Raw genomic sequence first — 22,454 nt, forward strand, 5'->3', positions numbered from 1 at the left:
CAGATTACCAGAATGCTGCGGTTGTCCGAGGCGGAGGAAAAGGCTGTGAGGGAGTTTCGAAGCGTGCACGCTGCTGATCATCCAAATAGAAGCTTCGGTGGACGGGTGTTTAGGTCTCCGACGTTGTTCGAGGACATGGTTAAGTGCATACTCCTCTGCAACTGCCAGTGAGTCATGTCACCGTGCCTTCATTGGGTAAATGAATATTTTGGTCGTTAGATGTGTAAATGGCTGACAAAAAATTATTATTTACCACTGAATGTGTAAGGAGTCATAAATAATTTCATTTTGATGTACAATTCAATGTCAAATTCCAGTTAGCAGAATGGAATTCAAATTAGTCTTTAAGAATTACTCCTTTATGACAAGATAGCACCACAAAACACATGAACATGACTTAGTTTGTTGCACTTTTTATACATTGGATTAAGTTAGAACTTTAGTTGGTATGAAGTCAGAACCAATTGGGTTGGGCTACTAGACACCATGTTTAGTGAATGAGTTTAATCATTATGTTTCGTTTATAATCACTATTTAAAGAGATCATTGTTCTTGTAATTGGTGTTTAACATGATAGAATGAAAACCTAATAGTTACCCGTGTGGATATAGGTTACAGTGGCGACCGAACCACTTGTAATTGCAGTTGATTTATGAGTGTGTTGCTTCCGCGTGCGTTTTTCCCAAAGATCAAAATTGTCACTTAGTTACATATTTGTAGATGACAATAGTTGTTGACCCTTTATTTGTTTTGTTTCTCACTAATTGGCTTGGAAAATGTTGTTTTGTCAATTGTTGTGATGGGGTTTCTTTGTTCTTTGCTTTCACTTTTGTAGTGGTAACTTGGTAAACAAAACCTTTCAGGTGGCCAAGGACATTGAGCATGGCTCAGGCGCTCTGTGAGCTTCAATCTGGACTGCAAAATGGGTTGCCCTGTGCTGTTGAAGGGTCGGGCAATCCAAAAGTTGAGGCTGAGGAATTTGTTCCCAAGACACCAGCTTCTAAAGAGAACCGCAGAAAGAAGGCTCCTACAAAGGGCGTGCTTCTTAAGAAGAAATTAGAATTGGAATTGGAAATGGAAGTGGATGGAAATTTGCAAATGGACCACATGTTTGCTTCAAGTTCAGACACGACCTTGCTTGGTGATTTGGAGGTGCTTCGTTCAGATGATTCATGTTGTCAGTTCCCTAATGAAGGAGAGTACTTTGACCATACTGGAAATTTTCCTTCCCCAATTGAGCTGGCAAACCTTAGTGAGAGTTTTCTGGCAAAGCGATGCAAACTTGGGTACAGAGCAGGTTATATATTAGAACTTGCACAGGGCATTGTTGAAGGAAAAATCCAATTAGAACAGCTTGAAGAGCTGTCAAAAGATGCAAGCTTGTCCTGCTATAAGCAGCTTGGTGATCAGCTCAAACCAATTAAGGGATTTGGTCCATTTACTCGCGCCAATGTACTTATGTGCTTGGGATATTATCATGTCATTCCATGGGATTCTGAAACTGTTAGACACTTAAAGCAGGTGCTGTTACTTTTTTCCTGTTTCAATGTGTCTATACTTATTTTGAAACTATTACACACTTAAAGCGACAGCTGCATCAGGTTTTGTTGAAATCTCACATCGACTAGAAATTAGGACATTTCATTGTACATAAATGGTGCAAACATGATTTCATGAGCTTTAAAGTCCACTTTGTAATAAGTTATTTTCATTTTGTCATTATAAATGCCCTTTGTGTATTGAGATGTGTTAATGCAGGTTCATTCAAAAAATACAAGCTCTAAAACAATTGAGAGAGATCTTGAAGAGATTTATGGAAAGTATGAGCCCTATCAGTTCCTGGCATTCTGGTAAAATTAATATGGTCCAATCTACAACTTTCTTTTTGTTTTCTGGTGGTATTTTTTTGGTGTAAATTTCCTTACTCAAGTTGTTTTGATCAGGTCTGAGATATGGGACTTCTATGAAACAAGGTTTGGGAAGATGAATGAAATGCATTCTTCTGAATATAAACGTATAACTGCTAGTAATATGAGAAGCACAAGAAAAGCAACAAACAAGAGGAAGAGACCATCACAGAAATGCCAATGATAAAGTTTTGTCTTTACTCTTTTATGAGCACTATTCCAAATATTGAAATGCTTCTTTATATGACCCATGTAGTGCTGCCAGAATGTGGAATCTTCTTTTGAGGGAATTATTATTTAATTCAAAAGTATTATTCGATTCAATTTTTGGCTTTAATTTTATTAAATATTTAGTTTTAAACCCTTCAAATATATTTTTCAAAATTTATTTAAAGTTTATATTGAAAATTTCATGTTACTTAAAAATATGATTAAAGTATAATATGTAAGTAGATGTAAATTGTTTTTTGAATGTTAGTTTTATAATAATAGGTTAAATTAAAACAACAGTGACTATATATGCATAAGCTATTACATGTAATAATATTTTTTTAAAATTGTATTAAAAATCTAGGTTTAGAATAAATATTCTTTATATATATATTACCAATTAGTAACATGTTATAGGAAAGAGATATTAATTATTAAAAATGATTAATTTATAAATTTTGTGTAGATGAAACTTTAAATGAGTCGTAATACAAGATAATACTTGTGCAAAGAAATGAAAATTAGCATGAGTATCTTTGTTATTAGAAATAAAACTTTAATAATTTTAGATTAAAAGTATTGACTACTAAGATGTTTTAAATTAGATTCTTTTAAATTGAATTGAGTAATATGAGATGTTTATAATGTTTTTTCATCTTAAAAGTAAATTAATATAATTTGTACTACACAACATCAAAACCATTTGTGTGGTCATTCGGTCTCAACAGAACTATGTGAAGTTAATTAAGAAATTTGACTTTCCAACACGATGAATTTATAATGAAAATTAATTATAATCAAAACTATCGATGATTTCTTGAATAAGGTCAATCAAATATTAGTCTTCATGAATTTAAATAATCCTTAAAATAAGAAAATATAAATATTAAAGGTTATGATTCTTCAATTATAATAATTATAATCTATACATATGTACCATTAAATTGAGTGTGTCTTTCAACCTATACTTTGTCTATTGTCTTATCGAAGAATCCAGAGATTAAAGATAACAAAGATCTTGATAAAGAAAATATGACAATGTAAAAATATAATTTAATAATTATTTCTTCAAAAAATATAAAATTGATACTTTTATGACTTGAAATTGTGACATATATCCTTGTGGAAGAAAAAAATAGAGATGTAGAAGAAGACGCGTGGAAATATTGGGTACACAAAGCAACAAGTGGATCTCATGCTCCCACTCTCATTCTTTCAGCTGTCATTTTCTCATTATGTCTTTTTCTTCTTTATTTCTAGCCTCTCACAAATAATAAAACACACAATATTTTTCATTTTCGTAATTAATTCTTAATTCACTGCAATTATGAGGTGACAGAAATAAGGTTGAAAATTCTGATTCTGTGTGTGCAATTCTGAGACAAGGGGGTTTCCTCTTACCAGTACACAACCAAAATGGGAGTTTTGGTTTTCCACTCTAGTCAAATATTTTAAGCCATCATTTACTTTATTACTTTTTGGTTCAAAAGTTATTTTTGACACTAAATACAAAAAATATCTTTTCACTGCAAGCACTTTAAAAAACTATACACTATTTTCAATTAATTGTTTTATTAATAATACCTTAGAAAATTACATAGAATGTCCTGACCTTGAAAAAAAGTATAAATCATATTGTAAATTGATCTCTTATTTTTTTTATAATACATTTTTTATATATAACTAAATATTATGGATGATATGAGAATAACTCATATAACCCGATAAATTTAACTAATATTTATTAGAATATATTCTTATATTATATTATAAAATGAATTTTAGTTTAATTTTTCACAAAATTTATAAAAATGAGATTTAACATAATGTAAACTCTAAGTTGACTTAATATTTAGTAAATATGATATATTTACCTTAATCTTATTAAATATTGAATAAAAATAACAATACTATGTTATACTATATTTAAAAGATATATTTGAAGTCATAAAAAGTCAAAACATATCACATTTTAATCAAGTTGTTCTTCAGTTTCTTACTACTCAATTTTAAATAATCTTCACGGCACATGAACATAAAATACAAATAACACAAAAGTTAAGACATCATAATTAAAAAAATAAAATAGTAATTTTAAACAACTCCATTTGAGGCTCAAACGCATGGTCCTACAGAGAAAAAAAGCAAGTGTGTGTGTCGGTGATGATGTTGATGCTGATGACCTGAAATTTGATGTCTCGTCTTGTTCCCTTCTTAATTATGGTTCATTACTTTTGTTCAAGGCACCAACACCTCTCTTCAATCCGTTATTGTAATAGTAATGTGAGTAATCTACAATTCAACTCCACCACATATGTTCCAGCTCAATTATGTACTCTAATCTATTATCCTTGTCCTCGGTTCAAAAAAATCATTTGGGTGGCTCTAATTGCTCCAAAAAACAGTTTAATGGGTTCCACACAAAAAGTTTGTCTTCATTTCCACTTCAAGCTAGTATTTTTAAGTGGCACTGGGACTCAAGAAGCTGCAACTAATTGTATTATTGCATAGTGGGGAATACCCTGTACGAGGAGGAAGAATTTGTGTCTATGGAGAAAAACAATGTTGACTACAGTCCTTTGCTTTCTCCTCGTGGTGATGAAACTGCAAGCAAGACAGTTTCATCTTCTCTTGTTTCAGCTACTAAATGGACTCTCAAGTTTTTTATCTGCGTGATCTTTGTGTTGTGGACAGCTTTTATCTTTTTTCAACCTGCAAAGCCTGTGAAGAACATGTTTTCAAAATGGAATGAATTCAGCCGTAACACTCCTTTTGGAGTCACAGGTTAGTTTATCTTTTTTTTTTAACTTGTTTTCACCTTGTGTGTGGCGTGAGTTCAAAGCTAACCATGTGTTTTGTTTTGCAGGAAGCATTTTTGTGGTGTTCACTGCCCCATTTCTCATAATTGCATTTCTTGCCATTGCACACCTAAATCTTACCGGGGAGGATCAGCTTCAAGGGTATGTGATTTCTTAAAACGTTTCTATCTTTGTAATGAATTTCTTCATCACCATAAGAAGATTCTAAATGTGGTCACAGTTCTGTCATATCCTTGCTATTTTGGAAAATTGTGGCACAATGAGATCGGATGCAGTTGCAGTTACTTTTTTATGATGTGAATGAAATTGCAATTTTTTTTAAAACCTTGGTTTAAGTATATGTTGTACTTCTTTTTTTATTGCAGGAATAAGAGTTCCAAACATCCAAGGTTCCGCCTATGGACATTTCCTGTGCTTATCAAAGGACCATTTGGGGTTGTTTCTGCCACAGAGTTCACTGGGATTGTCCTCTTTTTGCTGTATGTTTTCTGGGCTACCTATGCTTATACTGTGGATGCCCTTGGAAGTATCCCGGAATCTGATCGGACATCCTTTAGAGCCAAGAGGTACACCAGTCTTGTGCCATTCATTTATCCTAAGTATTTGGATTCTGCAGAATGAGTTTTTTAATGAAATGAGAAATGCTAGTAACACATTCTTATTAGTTGAAATTGATTTGAAATCATTAAAACTTGTGGGTTTCGTTTCATATTTAATGATTAGTTTTGGTAGTTTTCGATAAATTTCTATAAAGACTGACATCCTTGAAAATTAAATTTTGGAACATGCATTTTTTGTTTAGAAATTGTACGATGTTCTTGTAGTAGATTTAACATGATAAAGCTGATTTTCCTGATTTACTTGATTCTTTTTCAGCATGTTCATGATGGAAATTATGGGACTTCGATCAGGCGCTATTGGATTAATGTGTTTGGCTTTCCTATTTGTCCCAATTTCAAGGGGATCTGTTCTTCTCCGCTATATAGATATACCTTTTGAACATGCCACAAGATATCATGTATGGCTGGGACACTTGACAATGGTGATTTTTACTATCCATGGACTTCTCTATGTTGTTGCTTGGGCAATGGATGGCCGCCTTGTACAAGAAGTGAGTCCTCTTTACTATATTTCTTTTCTGATGACAGTTTATACTCACTGAATCTGAATGTAAAGAAAACACAAAAGTGTTCCTTTTCAACTCCCTTTGTGTTCTGTTTGTCCATTTACATTTTTGGTATAGAAAGTATGATATAGTTCTTGATTGCTGAATGGATTTGATTTTAATGAGCTGATGTAAATGAAACATTGAATGCTTTGAACATTGCCCAATTGTTTTTAAAGAAAAGAAAAAGAACACTAAGCATTAATGATACATTCTTGCAAACTAATATTGGCTATCAATGGTTAATTTTCTACTGAATTGATAATCTTGAATTATCTATTTACTTTTGTGATTTTCATTTTTTACTTTTTATCAAAAGAGAACCTTCCAAACTGACAAGTATTTAGTTCTCATGCAATACAATTCGTATAACATGTACTTTGTGAATTGTATTTTTAATTACACATTTAAATCCTTAATTTATAATCATTCAAAGTATAATATAGAAAAACATAATGGTACCCCAATTTTCAATTGTATATATTTCCCTAATTGCTAAGATCAAATCATCTTTTACGTTTCTCCTCAAGTTGGAGCATGTATGTCATGAGTCAAGTTTGTTACAAATGTGGTCAATAAGGGAGCTCTTTAGGGATTTAGTGAGCATGTTTGCAAGTTGGTCACTGGAGTTGTGATTTCTTCAAAGAACACCTCTCTCACAAAACGACAATCAATTTCTCTGTGTTTAGTCCGCTCATGGAAGACACAGTTTGATGCAATGTGAATGACAACTTCATTGTCAGTCGAGTATCCTGTGTATCTCCAAATTATAACTAGTGGAGAAGTTGTTTAAGCCATGTAATCTCGCATGCAGTTGTTGCCATAGTGCACTACTCAGCTTCAAAACTGGATCTAGCAACTGTTTCCACTTTTGCTCCTCCAAGAAATCAAGTTCCCACCAATGAGAAGACAATATCTAGAAGTGGGTCTCCTATCTGATGGTAATCGCAGAATGACAAACCGAACTCAAGCAAAACCAACTTGAAACAACTAAACCAAGCACAAGGAGATTGCTTCAAGCATTGTCCGTGCTACAGACAAGAAGTGAGTCACTACAGACTATAAAACTTGGTAGTTGATCCATATCCTTTCTTCGTATAACTCACCATACAAAAAGGCATTTTTTGATGGACAACAAGTGAATAGGCCAATGGCAGATGGTGGTCATGGCAAGAAAAAAGGCAAACAAAGGTGATTTTTTAGTGGTGGTGGGAGATGGTTGTGACTTTGATGGTTTTTGAACTTCGGATAAAGGAGGGTTCAATGATGGTGAATGGAAGCAGCCACATGAACAGTTCTACATTCTTCCAAAGGGATCTTATCTTGACTCACAAGTCATCCAACTTTAATGGGTTTTGCCCCTTAGAAAAAATAATTCTTCCATGTAAACTAAGGAAAATAAACTAAGTATTGACCTTCATAGCTGTTTTGTATTTAGGTTTATCAACTCCAGGTGCAGAGTTATATCATAACACAAGCCATTGAACACCTTGTCTTATTCTTTTATTTTGCTTATGCCTTACCAAGATGTTTATAATGCTATTATTTTTTCCTCTTAGGTTTGGTAGTTGTTGATTAGTGAAGTGACATCTTTTATTTCTTTATGCGTGATCTTTTTATTGGGATAGATTTGAACTTATGACCTCCCACAACCCATCAGCCCCTGACCAGTGTAGCCCATGCCTAATTGAGGCTTAATGAATGAGTTTTTGGTTGGTCTCAAGTGTCTTGTATTTAGAGTAAAATTATGGTTTATAAACATTAAAATCTAATTTTACTTCAATAGTTCAAGCTTTAGCTCGAATACATTGGCATAATCAAAGTTATTTTAGTACCTAATTTGGTTCCCTTTGCAGTTATTACAATGGAAAGATATTGGTATAGCCAATCTCCCAGGAGTAATTAGCCTTCTAGCTGGTTTGTTAATGTGGGTAACCTCTCTTCCTGGAGTGCGAACATGGAACTTTGAGCTGTTCTTCTACACCCATCAATTATATGTAGTCTTTGTTGTCTTTTTGGCGTTGCATGTTGGTGACTTTATTTTCACTATGGCTGCTGGTGGAATATTTCTCTTTCTGCTTGATCGGTTTCTGAGGTTCTGCCAATCACGAAGGAGAGTTACTGTAATCTCATCAAGATGCCTTCCATGTGGCACTGTGGAATTGGTTCTGTCAAAACCTCAAAGTAATTATATACTTATCATAGTATTTCTTCTGTGCACATAATTTGTTACCATAACCAGTTCACTGACAAAAAAAACCTTTTTAAAATGTTGTAGATTTAAGGTACAATGCTCTAAGTTTCATTTTCGTTCAAGTCCGGGAACTATCATGGCTGCAGTGGCATCCATTCAGTGTTTCTTCTAGCCCTTTGGATGGAAAACATCACCTTGCTGTTCTCATAAAGGTTCTTGGCAAATGGACTGAGAAGTTGAGACAAAGGATTACTGATATTGATGCACAAAAAGATTTATCAGTCATAACAACTTCAGTGGAGGGACCATATGGGCATGAAGTACCATACCATTTAATGTAAGTGGTTACATGCCAATTCTTTTTGTGCGGCACTCATAATAAATGATAGAAACCATGATTTAGTCCGTATTCCTTAGTTTGCATATAATGATTGGCCATTTTGTTCTTAGGTACGAAAATCTTATATTAGTGGCTGGTGGTATTGGACTTTCACCCTTCCTTGCTATATTGAGTGACATTCTCCACCGTGTTAGGGAGGGGAAACCCTGTCAACCGAGAAATATTTTACTTGTTTGGGCAGTGAAAAATTCAAGCGAGCTTCCACTTCTCTCAACCATTGACATGGAAACAATTTGTCCATCCTTTTCAGACAATGTAAACATTGATATTCGTATTTATGTCACTCGAGAATCAGATCCTCCATTGGTGAGTCTACATTTCTTTACACAAATTTGTACTTTCTTCTGATGGTGCCTTGTTATCATTTACACAATTTTTTTTCACTAAATTGTATTTGATTTCTATTATCTGCAGGAAGAGGGGTACACTTACAAACCAATAAAATCTTCATTCTGCCCTATGGCTAGTGATTATGGCATGTCTGTTTTGGTTGGTACAGGAGACAATTTTTGGTCTGGACTTTATGTCATCTCATCTACAGTTGGCTTTGTGACATTGCTGGCTTTGTTGTATGGTTACTACATAACCCCATTTCACATAGATATATGGTGGTACAAGGGACTACTATATGTTATCTGCATGGTTGCAAGTGTTGTAATCTTCGGTGGTTCAGTGGTTGTATTGTGGCACAATTGGGAAATGAAAAGTCAATTGAAAGATAAGTCTAATAATGTAAAGGTTGATGATAAGATTCATCAAAATGGCTCTTTGGCTCCCAAGGATCTAAGTCAAGTCAGTATTGAAAAGTCAACTATCATTAGTTATGGTTCCAGGCCAGACTTCAAAGGTATGTCTTTATGAGGATAATTTTTCAACAAAACTAAGATGTGTTGTTGTATGATCTAAATTAAAGTTTCATCTGGATAATCATTGTATTATTGAAGTGAAACTCTAAATCTAACCAGCACCACCAATAGTAGAAGTAGTAATGTATTAAAATTTGTCCTGATTCTTTTAATGTTATTGAATAACAATTTTAAAACATGAAAGAACTGTTAGTGTAGTCAAGTTTACATGATGCATTCAGATACATATATTGTTTCTTCACATTACATGCGTCTTTGCTTTGGCGTTTGAAGCCTCGAATCTATCTTTCGAATGTGAAAAATTGAAGCTGCTAAAAGGTGTTTCAGCTTAGATGCGGATCACAAATTCACATTTGACTTGATTTTATCTGAAGTCAAATAAAATATGCACTACCTATAATTACTAATCTGGATACATGCTTTGCAGAAATTTATGAATCAATGTCAGAAAAGTGGGGCCTTGTTGATGTTGGTGTCATAGTTTGTGGCCCTTCAACACTTCAGACAAGTGTAGCTGAAGAAATCCGGTCACACAGCATGACTAGACAACGCCATCATCCCATCTTCCATTTCCACAGCCACAGCTTTGATCTCTAGCTCTCCAAAAGAAAGATGAAAGACATATACATACATACATATATATATATATAATATGAATGTTGTATATAGCAGGAATCCAATTCTACAACCCTTTTAAGGTGCTATCAGAAGGATTCTAATTATGTATGTATGTATGTATTATCACTAGGGATGTCTATATGCAATTTCAGGGATGATATAATGTGAATGCTCAGTTTTCTGTGGCTTCTTTCTATCTCATCTCTTAGAAGTGTAAATTACTGGATCAGAGCATACCGTAAATGAGAAGCAAATACTATTTTAATGTAATTTTCAATTGTAGGTGACTATAATTTTTGGTACTGTATTTAATTTCACCTAACTATCATTCTGTGATAAAAATACACATCAACAGATTAGGCGTACCGAACCTCTGATTTATCAGTATTTTTTTAATAATAAAACAACAACGAATTAGGAATTATTGTAGCTAATAAAATATGAAAGCATCTCTGCAAGTTTCATTGGTTGCACTTAATAAAAGATGGCACGTCATTGTTTTCACAGAAGATGACATATCATCATAAATGAATGATTATTCCTGCCATTTCCTTTAAGTAGTTATGATAAAAGTGTTGATACGTTTACAACTCTCCGTCAAATTATAACGAAAAGATAAATAAATTTATGATAAAACGTGAACCATGAAGAGATGTACCAATTTTAAAGTGATTACATTTATAAACTAACATATTTTATTGTATAGTTATAAACTAACATATTGTATTGTATAGTTGTGAAAGTAACTTTTCTTATATGATAAATAACTAGTGTAATGTTAAAATAGTTTTTAAAAAGTTGAAAACTGAAATTTAGTATATAAGAATAAATGAATAAGATGTGTTAACTTAGTTAATGCAAGTTGTGCAAACTAAAAAGATAAAGCAGATTGTAAAAGGTAACCACCAGAGACTTATCTTCATGTAATGAGATGGTTGTAAAATGTAAAGTAATGTATGAATTGATGTGTAGTTGCATGGTCGTATTCTTCCAAGTGCTTCATCATTGCTTTGAAGACAAGCATTATAGGGTGCTTTTTTGGTGTGGAGTTTCCACTTTCTACACATTTGCCTCTGCACTCTCCACCTATTACGTCACTCAACACTTTCGTCAAACATCTCGCTTTCATTTTTCTCATTACCATTGCATGCATGAATTCGATCTACAGAAAAATAAAACCAAAAAAACGCGTTTATCAATCAAAATATTTTTCTAGCTCAAACAATTGCGGAGATTCAGAGGTCAAAGTTAGAATAAACATGCCATTTTTTTTGTCATTTCTACATTTAAATATCACTGAAGTGTTATCTTTTTAATATTTTTTTTTGAAGTATTACGCTAAAAGATACGAATATGCATGAAATATAAAATTTAATCGTTACATATTTTTTCTCTCCCACCTAATCAAATACTTAATTACTTAGAATTACTTAAAATTGTGAATAAAAATTGAGTAATGGTAAAGTTATGACAGCAGAGGTAGAACGCTATAAAGAAAATGGTAAAAGAATTACGTAAAGCAACACCAAAAGAATATTAGCAGACCAAACATGAATAATAGTTTCCTTCTTGCTTGCCCCCACCTCAACAACCACCGTTTGTATCTCTATAGATAAAGTATACAATACAATACACAGGTTTATTGGAATGATTCCATAAAATTCGTACATTCCTCTTAAATGGTGTGTCGGTGTCGAATATTCGTATTGGACATTGATACTAGTATGACACTTATAAGACACATATCCGTGAAGTGTCAAATTCAAACAGTATTTGTTGAATTTTTTACAATTCTAGTACAGCCCTAGCACAATTTTAAAAAGAAAAAATACATTAATTTTCTAAAAACTCAAACTTATTGTATAAATTTTTATTATGATTAAAGAAATAAGAAATAAATCCTTGTGAACCAGATTAGAAAGACATCTTTATGCTCCAAAAAAATAATTTGGAACATATTTATGCACATAAATCTTTATTGTCAATTTATATAATTCATAATTATATAATATATAAATTTGTGCCCGTGTCCTACATTTTAGAGATTATACTTATCTTTATGTTGGTGTCTTTATAGAGTGATACTGAAATTAAATTCTTTTAATCAATTTTTCTTCTTCTTCATTATGGTGGATTATTGCATTGGAGTATTAATATGTATCATAATTTCTTCCTGTGTCGGCAAACAAACCACCATTTTTTTAATTTAGTTTTAAATTCCATAAGCAACATGCTAATCATAAATTAGTACTTTGCTGTTGATTGGGATCGTAATTGGCATGAGAACAACACAACCATGATGTTTTTATATTGCACTAATTGGATTGGGTAGGTATCAATGCACGTGACACATTCCCTTGGCCTCAAGAACCCTACCAATTTTCTTTTCCAATAAAATATATTTAAATTTTATTTTGAATTGAACCTTATTGAAATAAAATTGAATTGAATGAGTTGGATTTGCGGACAGACTGTCAGCGTCGGCGGTGGACACGTCACTGTCTCTAACCTAATCAAAATCAAAAGAAAAATAAAAAATAAAATAAAAAGAAAAACGAAAGCAAAATCCCAACCCATAATTAACAACCAATAATAATAACAATTTTTATGTATTAAAAGAGAAGCACCGTCACTACCAGCCACGTTTCAAGAAAAATAATGAAATAATAACGTTGGAGTTTTTGGGGGTGTTAATAATTGTTAGAGGGTGATGATGAATAATTATTAAAAAAAGATTCCGGAAAATAAAAAAGAAGAAAAGAAAAGATATATATATATAAAAAAAAGAAAGAAAGAAGAAGGAAGAGTCTACTAATACTAAGCAGAGGCAAAGCAAAGGGAAAGAGTGTGTTGTGTCGGTGGCGTTGTTGGACTCAAGAAAACAGAAAAAGCGATAATGTACGGTAGAGATCCCTGGGGTGGTCCGTTGGAGATCAATGCCACGGACTCCGCCACGGAGGAGGACCGCAGCCGGAACCTGCAGGACCTCGACAGGGCGGCGCTGTCGCGGCCCTTGGACGAGACGCAGCAGAGTTGGCTCCTCGGCCCTGGCGAACAGAAGAAGAAGAAGTATGTAGATCTTGGCTGCATCATCGTCAGCCGCAAGATCTTCGTATGGACTGTCGGCACGGTTCTCTTCGCCGCATTCCTCGCCGGATTCATCGCGCTCATTGTCAACACCATCCCTCGCCACCACCACAAACACCCGCCTCCCGACAACTACACCCTTGCTCTCCACAAGGCCCTTATGTTCTTCAACGCCCAGCGATGTAAACAACTAAGATTCCGCATCGTCTGATCATGTTCGTGCCGTCGTTTTTTTAGTGCGTATATTCTAACTTGTCTGAACTTCTTGTGTTTGTTGCTGTTGCAGCCGGGAAATTGCCGAAGCATAACAATGTCTCTTGGAGGGGGAACTCCGGTATGCAAGATGGGAAGTCTTCTGATACGTCTTCTGCGATTAAGGATCTGGTGGGTGGGTTCTATGATGCCGGGGATGCTATCAAGTTTAACTTTCCTGCTTCGTTTTCCATTACTATGTTGAGTTGGAGTGTGATTGAGTACAGCGCAAAGTACGAGGCTGCTGGAGAGCTTGATCATGTTAAGGAGATCATCAAGTGGGGTACTGATTATTTTCTCAAGAGTTTCAATAGTACTGCTGACACCATCACCACCCTTGCTGCTCAGGTATCTAACCACACCCCTTTTTCTGTGTTTTGCTTCATTCTTGATTTCTCGTGTTAAGTCATTTGCTTCATAAGTTTCGTTCTGGTAGGAGTATGGTATGGAGCATGGTTTTAAATCCTTGATATTGTGGGAAATTGTATTCAAGTATTGTGGATCCATACTTTAGAGTGGATCGAGGATTTGAATTGTGGCCGAAGTCACGCGTTTGTTGCATCTCGCAATTCTCGGTATTGCGGGAGATTGCAGATAAATGTGGTTGATGCAGCTGCAATTTTGAATTGTTTGAGAAGATGAGTTGGGTTGATGGACTGGAATTTTATTGTGGGGTGTGGAGTATGGAATAGGATGTGTGCCAATTATTGTTTTTTGTGCTTGTTTGACAGGTTGGGGTAGGAAATACTGCGGATGGGAGTACAACTCCCAACGATCACTATTGCTGGATGCGTCCGGAGGACATGGACTATGAGCGCCCTGTGACGGAATGCCACAGTTGTTCAGATCTTGCCGCTGAGATGGCTGCTGCCTTGGCTTCTGCTTCCATTGTTTTCAAGGACAACAAGGCCTATTCCAAGAAACTGGTGCATGGTGCAACCACGCTCTTCAAGTTTTCGAGGGATCAGAGAGGCAGGTACAGTGCTGGGAGTTCGGAGGCTTCAATATTTTATAACTCAACCAGTTACTGGGATGAGTATGTTTGGGGAGGCGCTTGGATGTACTTTGCAACTGGAAATTCGTCATACCTAAAGCTTGCTACTGCTCCTGGCCTGGCCAAGCATGCTGGTGCTTTCTGGGGAGGCTCTGATTATGGGGTACTCAGCTGGGATAACAAACTTGCTGGTGCTCAGGTAATTTTGTAGGGATTCTGTGTTATATGAACTTGCTGGTGCTCATGAATATTATGCTCTAGTTGTCTTGGTTTGTCATTTGGAAACTAGATTAACATCAAGAAACAGCAGCTAGAAGTAAAAGTCATGAAGAATTAGATATGTTGAATTTCTAAGTTTTTTTGTTCACTTTTTCATTTTTAAAGAAAAGATTAACAATAATTGTCTTATAGTTGTGGTGTTTATGATGGATCCTGTATGTGGTTTTCAATACTTTGTCCTTTAGCAGCAAAAATGAGTTCTTAATTAGATGTCTGGCTAATCATTCCTAATCTTAACTATATTTGGTACGATTGCTACTAATCTTCGAATATTTACCTTTGTATGTGTCATGAGTTCTGCCAAATACTTTTCTTAGTTCAGATCTTCATGTTAGCTTTAATCCTGTCTCATGTATGTTGTCTTTCCATTCTGTCTCATGTATGTTGTCTTTCCCTTGCACGTGTGGTCTTTGTATCATCCATTACCTTGCAGACTTTGGCAATTTTTGTGAAATTTTATTTGATTGATTTGATCTTTCGTAATTAGGTACTTCTGAGTCGTTTGAGGTTGTTCTTGAGTCCTGGCTATCCATATGAGGAAATTTTGAGGACCTTTCACAATCAGACAAGCATAATCATGTGCTCTTATCTACCGGTTTTCACAAGCTTTAATAGAACCAAAGGTAACAATTCTTACTTCAAACCTTTCAACCAGGCACATCAGAACTCATGACTTAATGATTACTATTCTGTGATGTAAATGTTGGCATTTTGTGCACTCAGGTGGCTTGATTCAATTAAACCATGGTAGGCCTCAGCCTCTGCAATATGTTGTCAATGCCGCCTTTTTGGCTGCCCTATATAGTGATTATCTTGATGCTGCTGATACACCTGGATGGTATTGTGGACCTAATTTCTTTTCAACTGATGTGCTCCGAAACTTCGCCAAGACCCAGGTATGTGGTATTCTTCTCCTTTGAGATAGTAATTTATGGGATCCAAATCCCTCATATTATTAATATCACTATGAGGTGCCTGCATTAAGTTTCTTTTCCTTTGTGGGTGTTTTTTCAGATTGATTACATTCTTGGAAAAAATCCGAGGAAAATGAGCTATATTGTGGGTTTTGGTAATCATTATCCAAAACATGTCCACCATAGAGGTGCATCTATTCCAAAGAACAAGGTCAAGTATAACTGTAAAGGTGGATGGAAATGGAGGGATTCTTCCAAGCCAAACCCAAATACACTTGTTGGTGCCATGGTCGCTGGTCCTGACAAGCATGATGGCTTCCGTGATGTTCGGTCAAACTACAATTACACAGAGCCAACTCTTGCTGGAAATGCTGGTTTAGTTGCGGCACTGGTGGCATTATCAGGCGACAAGAGCACATCAATTGACAAAAATACCATTTTCTCTGCTGTTCCCCCTATGTTTCCCACGCCACCACCACCTCCAGCGCCGTGGAAACCATAAATGCACCATGCCATTGGTTATTTCTTTCCAGCCAGTACCCCTGATGATTTGAGTGACCTGTCGTTTAGTATCAACTGGAAGATCAAGGTAATTTTGCAGAGAAAAGCTTGGAGAAATGGAATGGAGTTTGGCCTAGTGAATATACAGCTGCCTGGGGCCAATGATTGATCCAAGATTAAGAACTGATAGTGGTACTTGAGAGTGTCTCTTTAATTTTTTGTGATACACATAGTATATATGTATCTAAATCAAATCAAAATCTTGTATTCTTTAAACATAAACTGAACAGCTTGTAATTGTTTGACAGTTTCATCTAATGCCTTCACAGTTTTTCTCAATATTTGTCTTCCATCGTTTATTCTTTTCTTTTTTTTCAATAAGCTGGGTTATTTTTTCTTCTTTCTATTTTGTAAGGGAGCCATTAAGCTGTTCTAAAAGGCTCTACTAGTGGATCTACCCATGCACAATCAATAATTTTAACTGCTAGAAACCTTCCTCTTAAATAGCCGTGCCTTTTGTGTGCATGTACTTCGAACACTATTAAGAGACAACGACACCGAAAAAGAGAAACAAGTGGCACACTATTCAATCGTATGATTTTGACAGCACTACATTTCCTTTGTGCTCCATGGTACTGCACTTTCTCCGCAAAACACAAAAAACAACGTTACACTTCAAAATGTACTTTCGATTCTTTTTTGGCATCGTAATGTGATTTTGCAAGGTTGTGAACAACTATCTTTATTGGTAAATCTTGCACGCTACTCCGTGACCAGCACTTTGAATCTGGTTCCACCTTTTATGCATGCCAACTTCATTTATTTGTCTTGATACCTTGATAAGTTGGGAAACATTCCTTGCTTGCTGTGACTTACATCAGTTCTGCACTATGCAGAATATCCTTACCTTCACTACCATCATTTTCAAGCCCAAATATATATTGAACAGAAAGGGTTGTTTTGGTAACGAAAGAGTAAAACATGGCAGAAGAACTGAACGACTCTCTGGAATATACACCAACATGGATTGTTGCGGTTGTTTGCTCCATAATTGTTTTCATCTCTCTTTGTGTTGAACGTGCCCTTCACAAACTCGGAAAGGTAAACTCACATCTCTCAATTCACATTTCTTCTGGCCTAGTCGATTTCTCAACCATTTTTCTGTTTAAGGGAGTTGTGCTATTCTTGTTGCGTAATTATTTTCTTTTTGGTATGTCTTAATTACTTTCGTTCGTGATGGGTGGTTTGTTTGGTTCGATGTTACAGTACCTAAGGAGCAAAAATCAGAATGAATTGTATGAAGTCTTAACAAAATTGGAAGAAGGTAATTTCTTGAGTTTCAATTTGATTCACTCTCAAACACAAAAAGCTTTTCGGTATTATGATATGTTGGCACATCTTACAATTTTTATTGGCATTTTTATCTGTAAAGAACATTATTATGATTTTGAAGTGGTAAATGTTTCAATTAGCATTGCCCCAATCCTTCCTACAAATCACTGAATCAATGGTGACACTAGTGTAATCCAGTTCCTCAAAAATAAAATCATTCAAATACCGGATTGAGTCTTGTAAATGAAGAAAGTAAATACAAGTAACGATTGCATTTTTTAATTGAACTACACAATATGTGTTCTAAATCCTATTGAGTACAAAACATTTGCGTCACATCTATTGAGCAATGCGATTCTTCTATAAATATCCAATGTAATATGTAATTCTTTAGCCTGATCAGTGTGTAATCTATGTTTTTTTCACCAGAATTGATGCTTTTAGGGTTCATTTCCCTCTTATTAACCGTCTTTCAAGGTTTAATAAGCGACATTTGCATCTCACCAAACCTTGCAACCCAAATGCTTCCATGCAAAAGGCCTCATAGGTCTTCACAAGGTTCAGAGCATTATCAGATATACTATGATTCTATAATAAACAGAAGAAGGCTTTTTTCTACTGGTTCTGGTTCAGATCATTGTACACATAAGGTTGTTACCAATGTTACTGAAACAAAAAATTGGAATTCTGTAAAGCTGGAAAGATCACAAAATAACATTTTCATATACAAACAAACTACTTGATTCATATCTATAATCCATACCTTTCTCCTACGCAGGGGAAGGTTCCACTGTTATCATTGGAATCTTTACATCAGCTTCACATTTTTATTTTTGTATTGGCCGTTGTACATGCAATATTCTGTGTCACAACAATGCTTCTTGGAGGTGCAAAGGTAATATAATGAGTTGGTGATATGATATTCCTTGAAGTTGATATTTTCTTAGTAAGAGTTGTCTTGTTCAACCATGATTTGCAGCATACCAATGTTTAATATTTACATGGTGTAGATACGGGAATGGAAGGCCTGGGAGGATTATTATGGAGACCACAGAGAAGGTTCAAATTATACTTTGAATCTAAAATTCAGATGATCATATAAGAAAACTATTTTTTTTGTCTCTTCAGATTCTAACTTCCTAACTCAAACGCAGTAATAGATACCCATGAGTTCTTCAAAACACGTGATCGAGGACATTGGAGAAAAGCAGCTGTGATTAGCTGGCTGGTAAGTCTTCAGAACCTTCCTCAATCTCTTCTATCTTTAACCTTAGGATGAACAAAATTGGAATTGTAAACTTCTAACAGTTCCTAATAGAAGTAGTACTTTTAGAGTTTGATAAGAATGTTCTAATATGTTTATTATAAAACTCAACCAATTTGCATCAAAGTGAGAATGTTAAACTAATTACGAAATTTTATATGTATTCCATGGTTATTGTATGAATTATCAGTTTTATACTTCTAATCAATTAGAGATCACTGTTATAACTTTTAGAATCTGTTTGTGTGGGAAAAAAATTTAATGGAGGAGAGAGCATGTGACCTTTTTCTTGTTTGGTTCACAAAGGGAAAAAGAGATTTTAAAAATTAATTTACTTTATAATACCTTATAATTTTGGACAGAAAAAGAAATATTTTTGTCACTACACTTAAAATGCTTTAAATCATCTCTTCTTAAATATTGGAGGGTAGTAAAAATAGGGTGTTTAGGGATTTTGCTCCCCTCCATTTCCCTCTAATAAAACATTATTGATAATCATTGTAAAAATCAATAAATATATCATATGGTAGTTGTGATAAGTTAGTGATTTGAGACTGTAAAATGTTTTTGTTATGCATGTGTAAATTTGTTTTACACAACTTATTTTCTTGTCATATTGGGATAATGTTAAAAAAAATATGGATGCTGTTAAATAGTAAAGAAACCACTAACTTTAAAAGAAAAAATATGTGTATCTTTATGGTCAATAGTAATATTTTATTATAAAGGAATAAATTATCGAGATAAAGTTTTTAGAATAAAGGAAAAAAAAGTATGGAAACAAACTATGTGAATCATTCATCTTTGTCTTTATTAAATTGAATTATGCGTCAAAAGTCAAATTACAAAATTGAGAAGAATACTTATTTAAAATTATAGTTTGTGTTTGTTTTGGCAGATATCATTCTTCAAGCAATTTCATGGCTCTGTTACAAAGTATGACTACTATGCACTTCGGCATGGATTTGTCAAGGTTAAGATCTAGTGATGCTATATATTGTTAATCATTTGGAGAATAATAACCATTTCATCACATGCACATAAAATGAATTATGATACTTCTAACATTTTACAGAAACACTACCCAGATAATCCCACATATAATTTTCATAATTACATGCTGGGGACACTTGAAGAAGACTTCAAAAGAGTTGTAGGTATAAGGTAAGAGTTCAAACAAGTTCTTCTCATCTATTTCAGTTCATTGCAAGAAAAATTGCCTTGTAAAAAGCCAAATGTTCTTGATTTTTCTACCTATTACTGTAGCTGGTACCTGTGGGTCTTTGTTGTGCTGTTTTTGCTGTTGAACATTGGAGGTAAATACTTAATTAAGATCCTCTTATTCAATTGAAAATAAATACTTAAAGTTTTATATCTTATGAGTTTACTATGCAGGATGGCACACTTATTTCTGGTTAGCCTTTTTACCATTGATAGTAAGTGACTTGCATTCTTTACAATGGTTTTGTTGACATTACAAATAAACCATCGATTTCATCTTTAAAATATTACCCTCTCTCAAATGATTCTTAAAGTAAAAATGTTAGGTATCTTGTACTCACATTGTGAAGACATTCTATTTAGGAGAAAATCTCAGGTTCAATTCCTTTTGTGTGTGTAAACTTATCAGGTTAACAACAGTCATTGTGATGACTCAGTGAGCAAGGAAAAAACCCATAATAGGAACAAAAAAAGTATAATACATCAACTTAGAGACTAAACTGATGGATATTCAATAGTTTAGAAATTACTTAGGAGAGAGGGTGATACTTTGGGAATCAAATTGATGATTTGTTTTTAGCATTACCAATTAAGACTGATATGTTGGTATGATAAGGTTATACTAAGCTTGCTTGTGAAACAGCTTCTGCTTCTGGTGGGGGCAAAGTTGGAGCACATAATCGCTCGTTTGTATCAGGATTCAATAGGCGTATTGGGAAGAGAAGATGACAATTCAATGAAGCCATCAGATGAATATTTTTGGTTTACCAGCCCACCCCTAGTCCTCCACTTACTTCACTTCATTTTGTTTCAAAACTCTTTTGAGATTGCATTTTTCTTCTGGATTTGGGTGAGTGTTTCATCCATAAGCTTTCCTTTTCATATCTCAGTCATTTTAATAAAATAATTTGTCTATCTCTTAATTATTCCCTATGCAGTGCACATATGGATTTGATTCATGCATTATGGAGAAAGTAACCTACGTTATCCCAAGACTTATAATGGGGTAATATTCTCTTTTAATGTGAAAGTAGAAAATCATAACTCAAATACTTTTGCTCAAGCTATATACTTTGCCAAAGAGAAACATGTGCTATGTTCCAATCTCACTGCTTAAAGGTAATTTGTCATGCAGTGTAATTGTTCAAGTGCTTTGCAGTTATAGCACCTTGCCTTTGTACACTATTGTGACTCAGGTAATTGAATAATCTAAGGACATATTTCTCCATTGGATTCATAAAAACTAGTTTGAAAGTAGCATATAAGGTTTTATCAAATCAAAAACTCTAACGTGTTTTTCTTCTTTATTTTAATCTCCTCAAAATGAGAGCAGATGGGTAGCAAGATCAAGAGTCAGAAGTCGCCTCCAAGTGACCCCCTCAAAACACCGCATTCCAACTACATGATAAAAGAATCAACCCAAATTGATGAACAAGCAATAATCATGGTGGAAGATGCAACATCTTCAATTGAGCTTCCACACATTGTCCATCTTCCCTTCGAGAAACCTAATACATCTAACAATTAATGAATAGACAATCACTTTATTCCTGAAAGTGTTTGACACTGTCACATTAGTATCTTGCAGATTAAAAAACAGATGAGTTCCTGAAATGTGAATTAAATCTTTAAATTTAGCTGACACGATTTTATGAATTTTTTGGATTAATATGACTATTGATGTACATTTCCAAAACTTTTCTTTGCTTCAATTCAAGAACTAATGTGACAGTGTCTTACAATTTCAGAATCCTAATGATGTTTTACTCAATATATATTCTTCATCAATTATTCACTAGCACGAATGCATCTTGATTGTTACAAAATTTGAAGTGTCAATACAACATTACTAAATGGTTTTAATAATGATTTTATCATAAAATATACTATAATGTGGTTCTTAATTCTTGTTAGAATGAATACATCATGATTGTAAAGGGTTTAACTGCATTCTTGAACATCACATTTCTATTTAATTAAGAAGTAAATTATCTATTAAATGAAGGTGTAGCACTTTAATTAATTAATTAATTTGACCATCAATTGATCAGATCATAAAACTAAAAATAATCCTGTGTAGATGAACAAATGGTCGATTTTAACAATTGTTTTTCTATTTACACCCCTTTCTGGCTCTTTGCCGAAACTATCCTTATTTTCACCCTTTCAGTCCTTCTTGTGCACACTTCTCATTTCTCTCTCTTCTGCAAGGTCATCTTAGACCATGTCATTCATTTTTTTTTTTCACATATCTTACAAAAGAGTTTCTGTTGTATTGTTTAGATAAATTAAAAATTAAGACAAAAAAATAAAATATTTTATACCAATTAAATTTAAATTAACCCCAAAAAAATACACTTTCACTATTCTTTCCCTTCACATAATAGTATGCAGACAATAGTATAATACTTCACCCAAACTAGCACATCCC

General features: G+C 34.2%; 4 protein-coding genes across 4 annotated transcripts; all 4 read left to right on the forward strand.

Annotated features, from left to right (window-relative positions):
- The first annotated feature begins 32 nt into the window (after positions 1 to 32).
- LOC137832082 (uncharacterized) lies at positions 33 to 2,231 on the forward strand. Its single transcript, XM_068640068.1, has 4 exons — positions 33 to 195; positions 864 to 1,521; positions 1,759 to 1,850; positions 1,944 to 2,231. Exons 2-4 carry the CDS (start codon positions 883 to 885, stop codon positions 2,089 to 2,091), a joined length of 879 nt encoding a protein of 292 aa, XP_068496169.1. The 5' UTR covers positions 33 to 195; positions 864 to 882; the 3' UTR covers positions 2,092 to 2,231.
- A 2,096-nt stretch (positions 2,232 to 4,327) lies between these two features.
- LOC137832076 (ferric reduction oxidase 7, chloroplastic-like) lies at positions 4,328 to 10,449 on the forward strand. Its single transcript, XM_068640058.1, has 9 exons — positions 4,328 to 4,901; positions 4,984 to 5,077; positions 5,302 to 5,502; positions 5,813 to 6,047; positions 7,958 to 8,285; positions 8,380 to 8,632; positions 8,746 to 9,001; positions 9,110 to 9,542; positions 9,989 to 10,449. The coding sequence occupies exons 1-9, from the start codon at positions 4,667 to 4,669 to the stop codon at positions 10,156 to 10,158; spliced, it is 2,205 nt and encodes a 734-aa protein (XP_068496159.1). The 5' UTR covers positions 4,328 to 4,666; the 3' UTR covers positions 10,159 to 10,449.
- A 2,190-nt stretch (positions 10,450 to 12,639) lies between these two features.
- LOC137832084 (endoglucanase 25) lies at positions 12,640 to 16,545 on the forward strand. Its single transcript, XM_068640070.1, has 6 exons — positions 12,640 to 13,448; positions 13,553 to 13,866; positions 14,250 to 14,711; positions 15,279 to 15,414; positions 15,515 to 15,687; positions 15,806 to 16,545. The coding sequence occupies exons 1-6, from the start codon at positions 13,076 to 13,078 to the stop codon at positions 16,205 to 16,207; spliced, it is 1,860 nt and encodes a 619-aa protein (XP_068496171.1). The 5' UTR covers positions 12,640 to 13,075; the 3' UTR covers positions 16,208 to 16,545.
- A 561-nt stretch (positions 16,546 to 17,106) lies between these two features.
- LOC137832085 (MLO-like protein 13) lies at positions 17,107 to 21,889 on the forward strand. Its single transcript, XM_068640072.1, has 14 exons — positions 17,107 to 17,307; positions 17,473 to 17,530; positions 17,968 to 18,188; positions 18,317 to 18,433; positions 18,549 to 18,597; positions 18,693 to 18,766; positions 19,701 to 19,775; positions 19,878 to 19,966; positions 20,069 to 20,118; positions 20,198 to 20,238; positions 20,667 to 20,873; positions 20,962 to 21,029; positions 21,159 to 21,219; positions 21,357 to 21,889. The coding sequence occupies exons 1-14, from the start codon at positions 17,188 to 17,190 to the stop codon at positions 21,549 to 21,551; spliced, it is 1,425 nt and encodes a 474-aa protein (XP_068496173.1). The 5' UTR covers positions 17,107 to 17,187; the 3' UTR covers positions 21,552 to 21,889.
- Positions 21,890 to 22,454: the final 565 nt, after the last annotated feature.

Source organism: Phaseolus vulgaris, chromosome 6 (assembly GCF_000499845.2).
Source record: "Phaseolus vulgaris cultivar G19833 chromosome 6, P. vulgaris v2.0, whole genome shotgun sequence".
Taxonomy (NCBI): domain Eukaryota; kingdom Viridiplantae; phylum Streptophyta; class Magnoliopsida; order Fabales; family Fabaceae; genus Phaseolus; species Phaseolus vulgaris.

Coding starts and splice junctions, on each gene's coding strand:
- LOC137832082 (XM_068640068.1), top strand. CDS start 883: ATGGCTCAGGCGCTCTGTGAGCTTCAATCTGGACTGCAAAATGGGTTG. Junction 1,522..1,758: donor CTGTTAGACACTTAAAGCAG/GTGCTGTTACTT, acceptor GTGTTAATGCAG/GTTCATTCAAAAAATACAAG. Junction 1,851..1,943: donor TATCAGTTCCTGGCATTCTG/GTAAAATTAATA, acceptor TGTTTTGATCAG/GTCTGAGATATGGGACTTCT.
- LOC137832076 (XM_068640058.1), top strand. CDS start 4,667: ATGGAGAAAAACAATGTTGACTACAGTCCTTTGCTTTCTCCTCGTGGT. Junction 5,078..5,301: donor GGGGAGGATCAGCTTCAAGG/GTATGTGATTTC, acceptor TTTTTATTGCAG/GAATAAGAGTTCCAAACATC. Junction 9,002..9,109: donor GAGAATCAGATCCTCCATTG/GTGAGTCTACAT, acceptor TATTATCTGCAG/GAAGAGGGGTACACTTACAA.
- LOC137832084 (XM_068640070.1), top strand. CDS start 13,076: ATGTACGGTAGAGATCCCTGGGGTGGTCCGTTGGAGATCAATGCCACG. Junction 13,867..14,249: donor TCACCACCCTTGCTGCTCAG/GTATCTAACCAC, acceptor CTTGTTTGACAG/GTTGGGGTAGGAAATACTGC. Junction 15,688..15,805: donor GAAACTTCGCCAAGACCCAG/GTATGTGGTATT, acceptor GTGTTTTTTCAG/ATTGATTACATTCTTGGAAA.
- LOC137832085 (XM_068640072.1), top strand. CDS start 17,188: ATGGCAGAAGAACTGAACGACTCTCTGGAATATACACCAACATGGATT. Junction 18,598..18,692: donor TTATGGAGACCACAGAGAAG/GTTCAAATTATA, acceptor ACTCAAACGCAG/TAATAGATACCCATGAGTTC. Junction 21,220..21,356: donor TGTACACTATTGTGACTCAG/GTAATTGAATAA, acceptor AAATGAGAGCAG/ATGGGTAGCAAGATCAAGAG.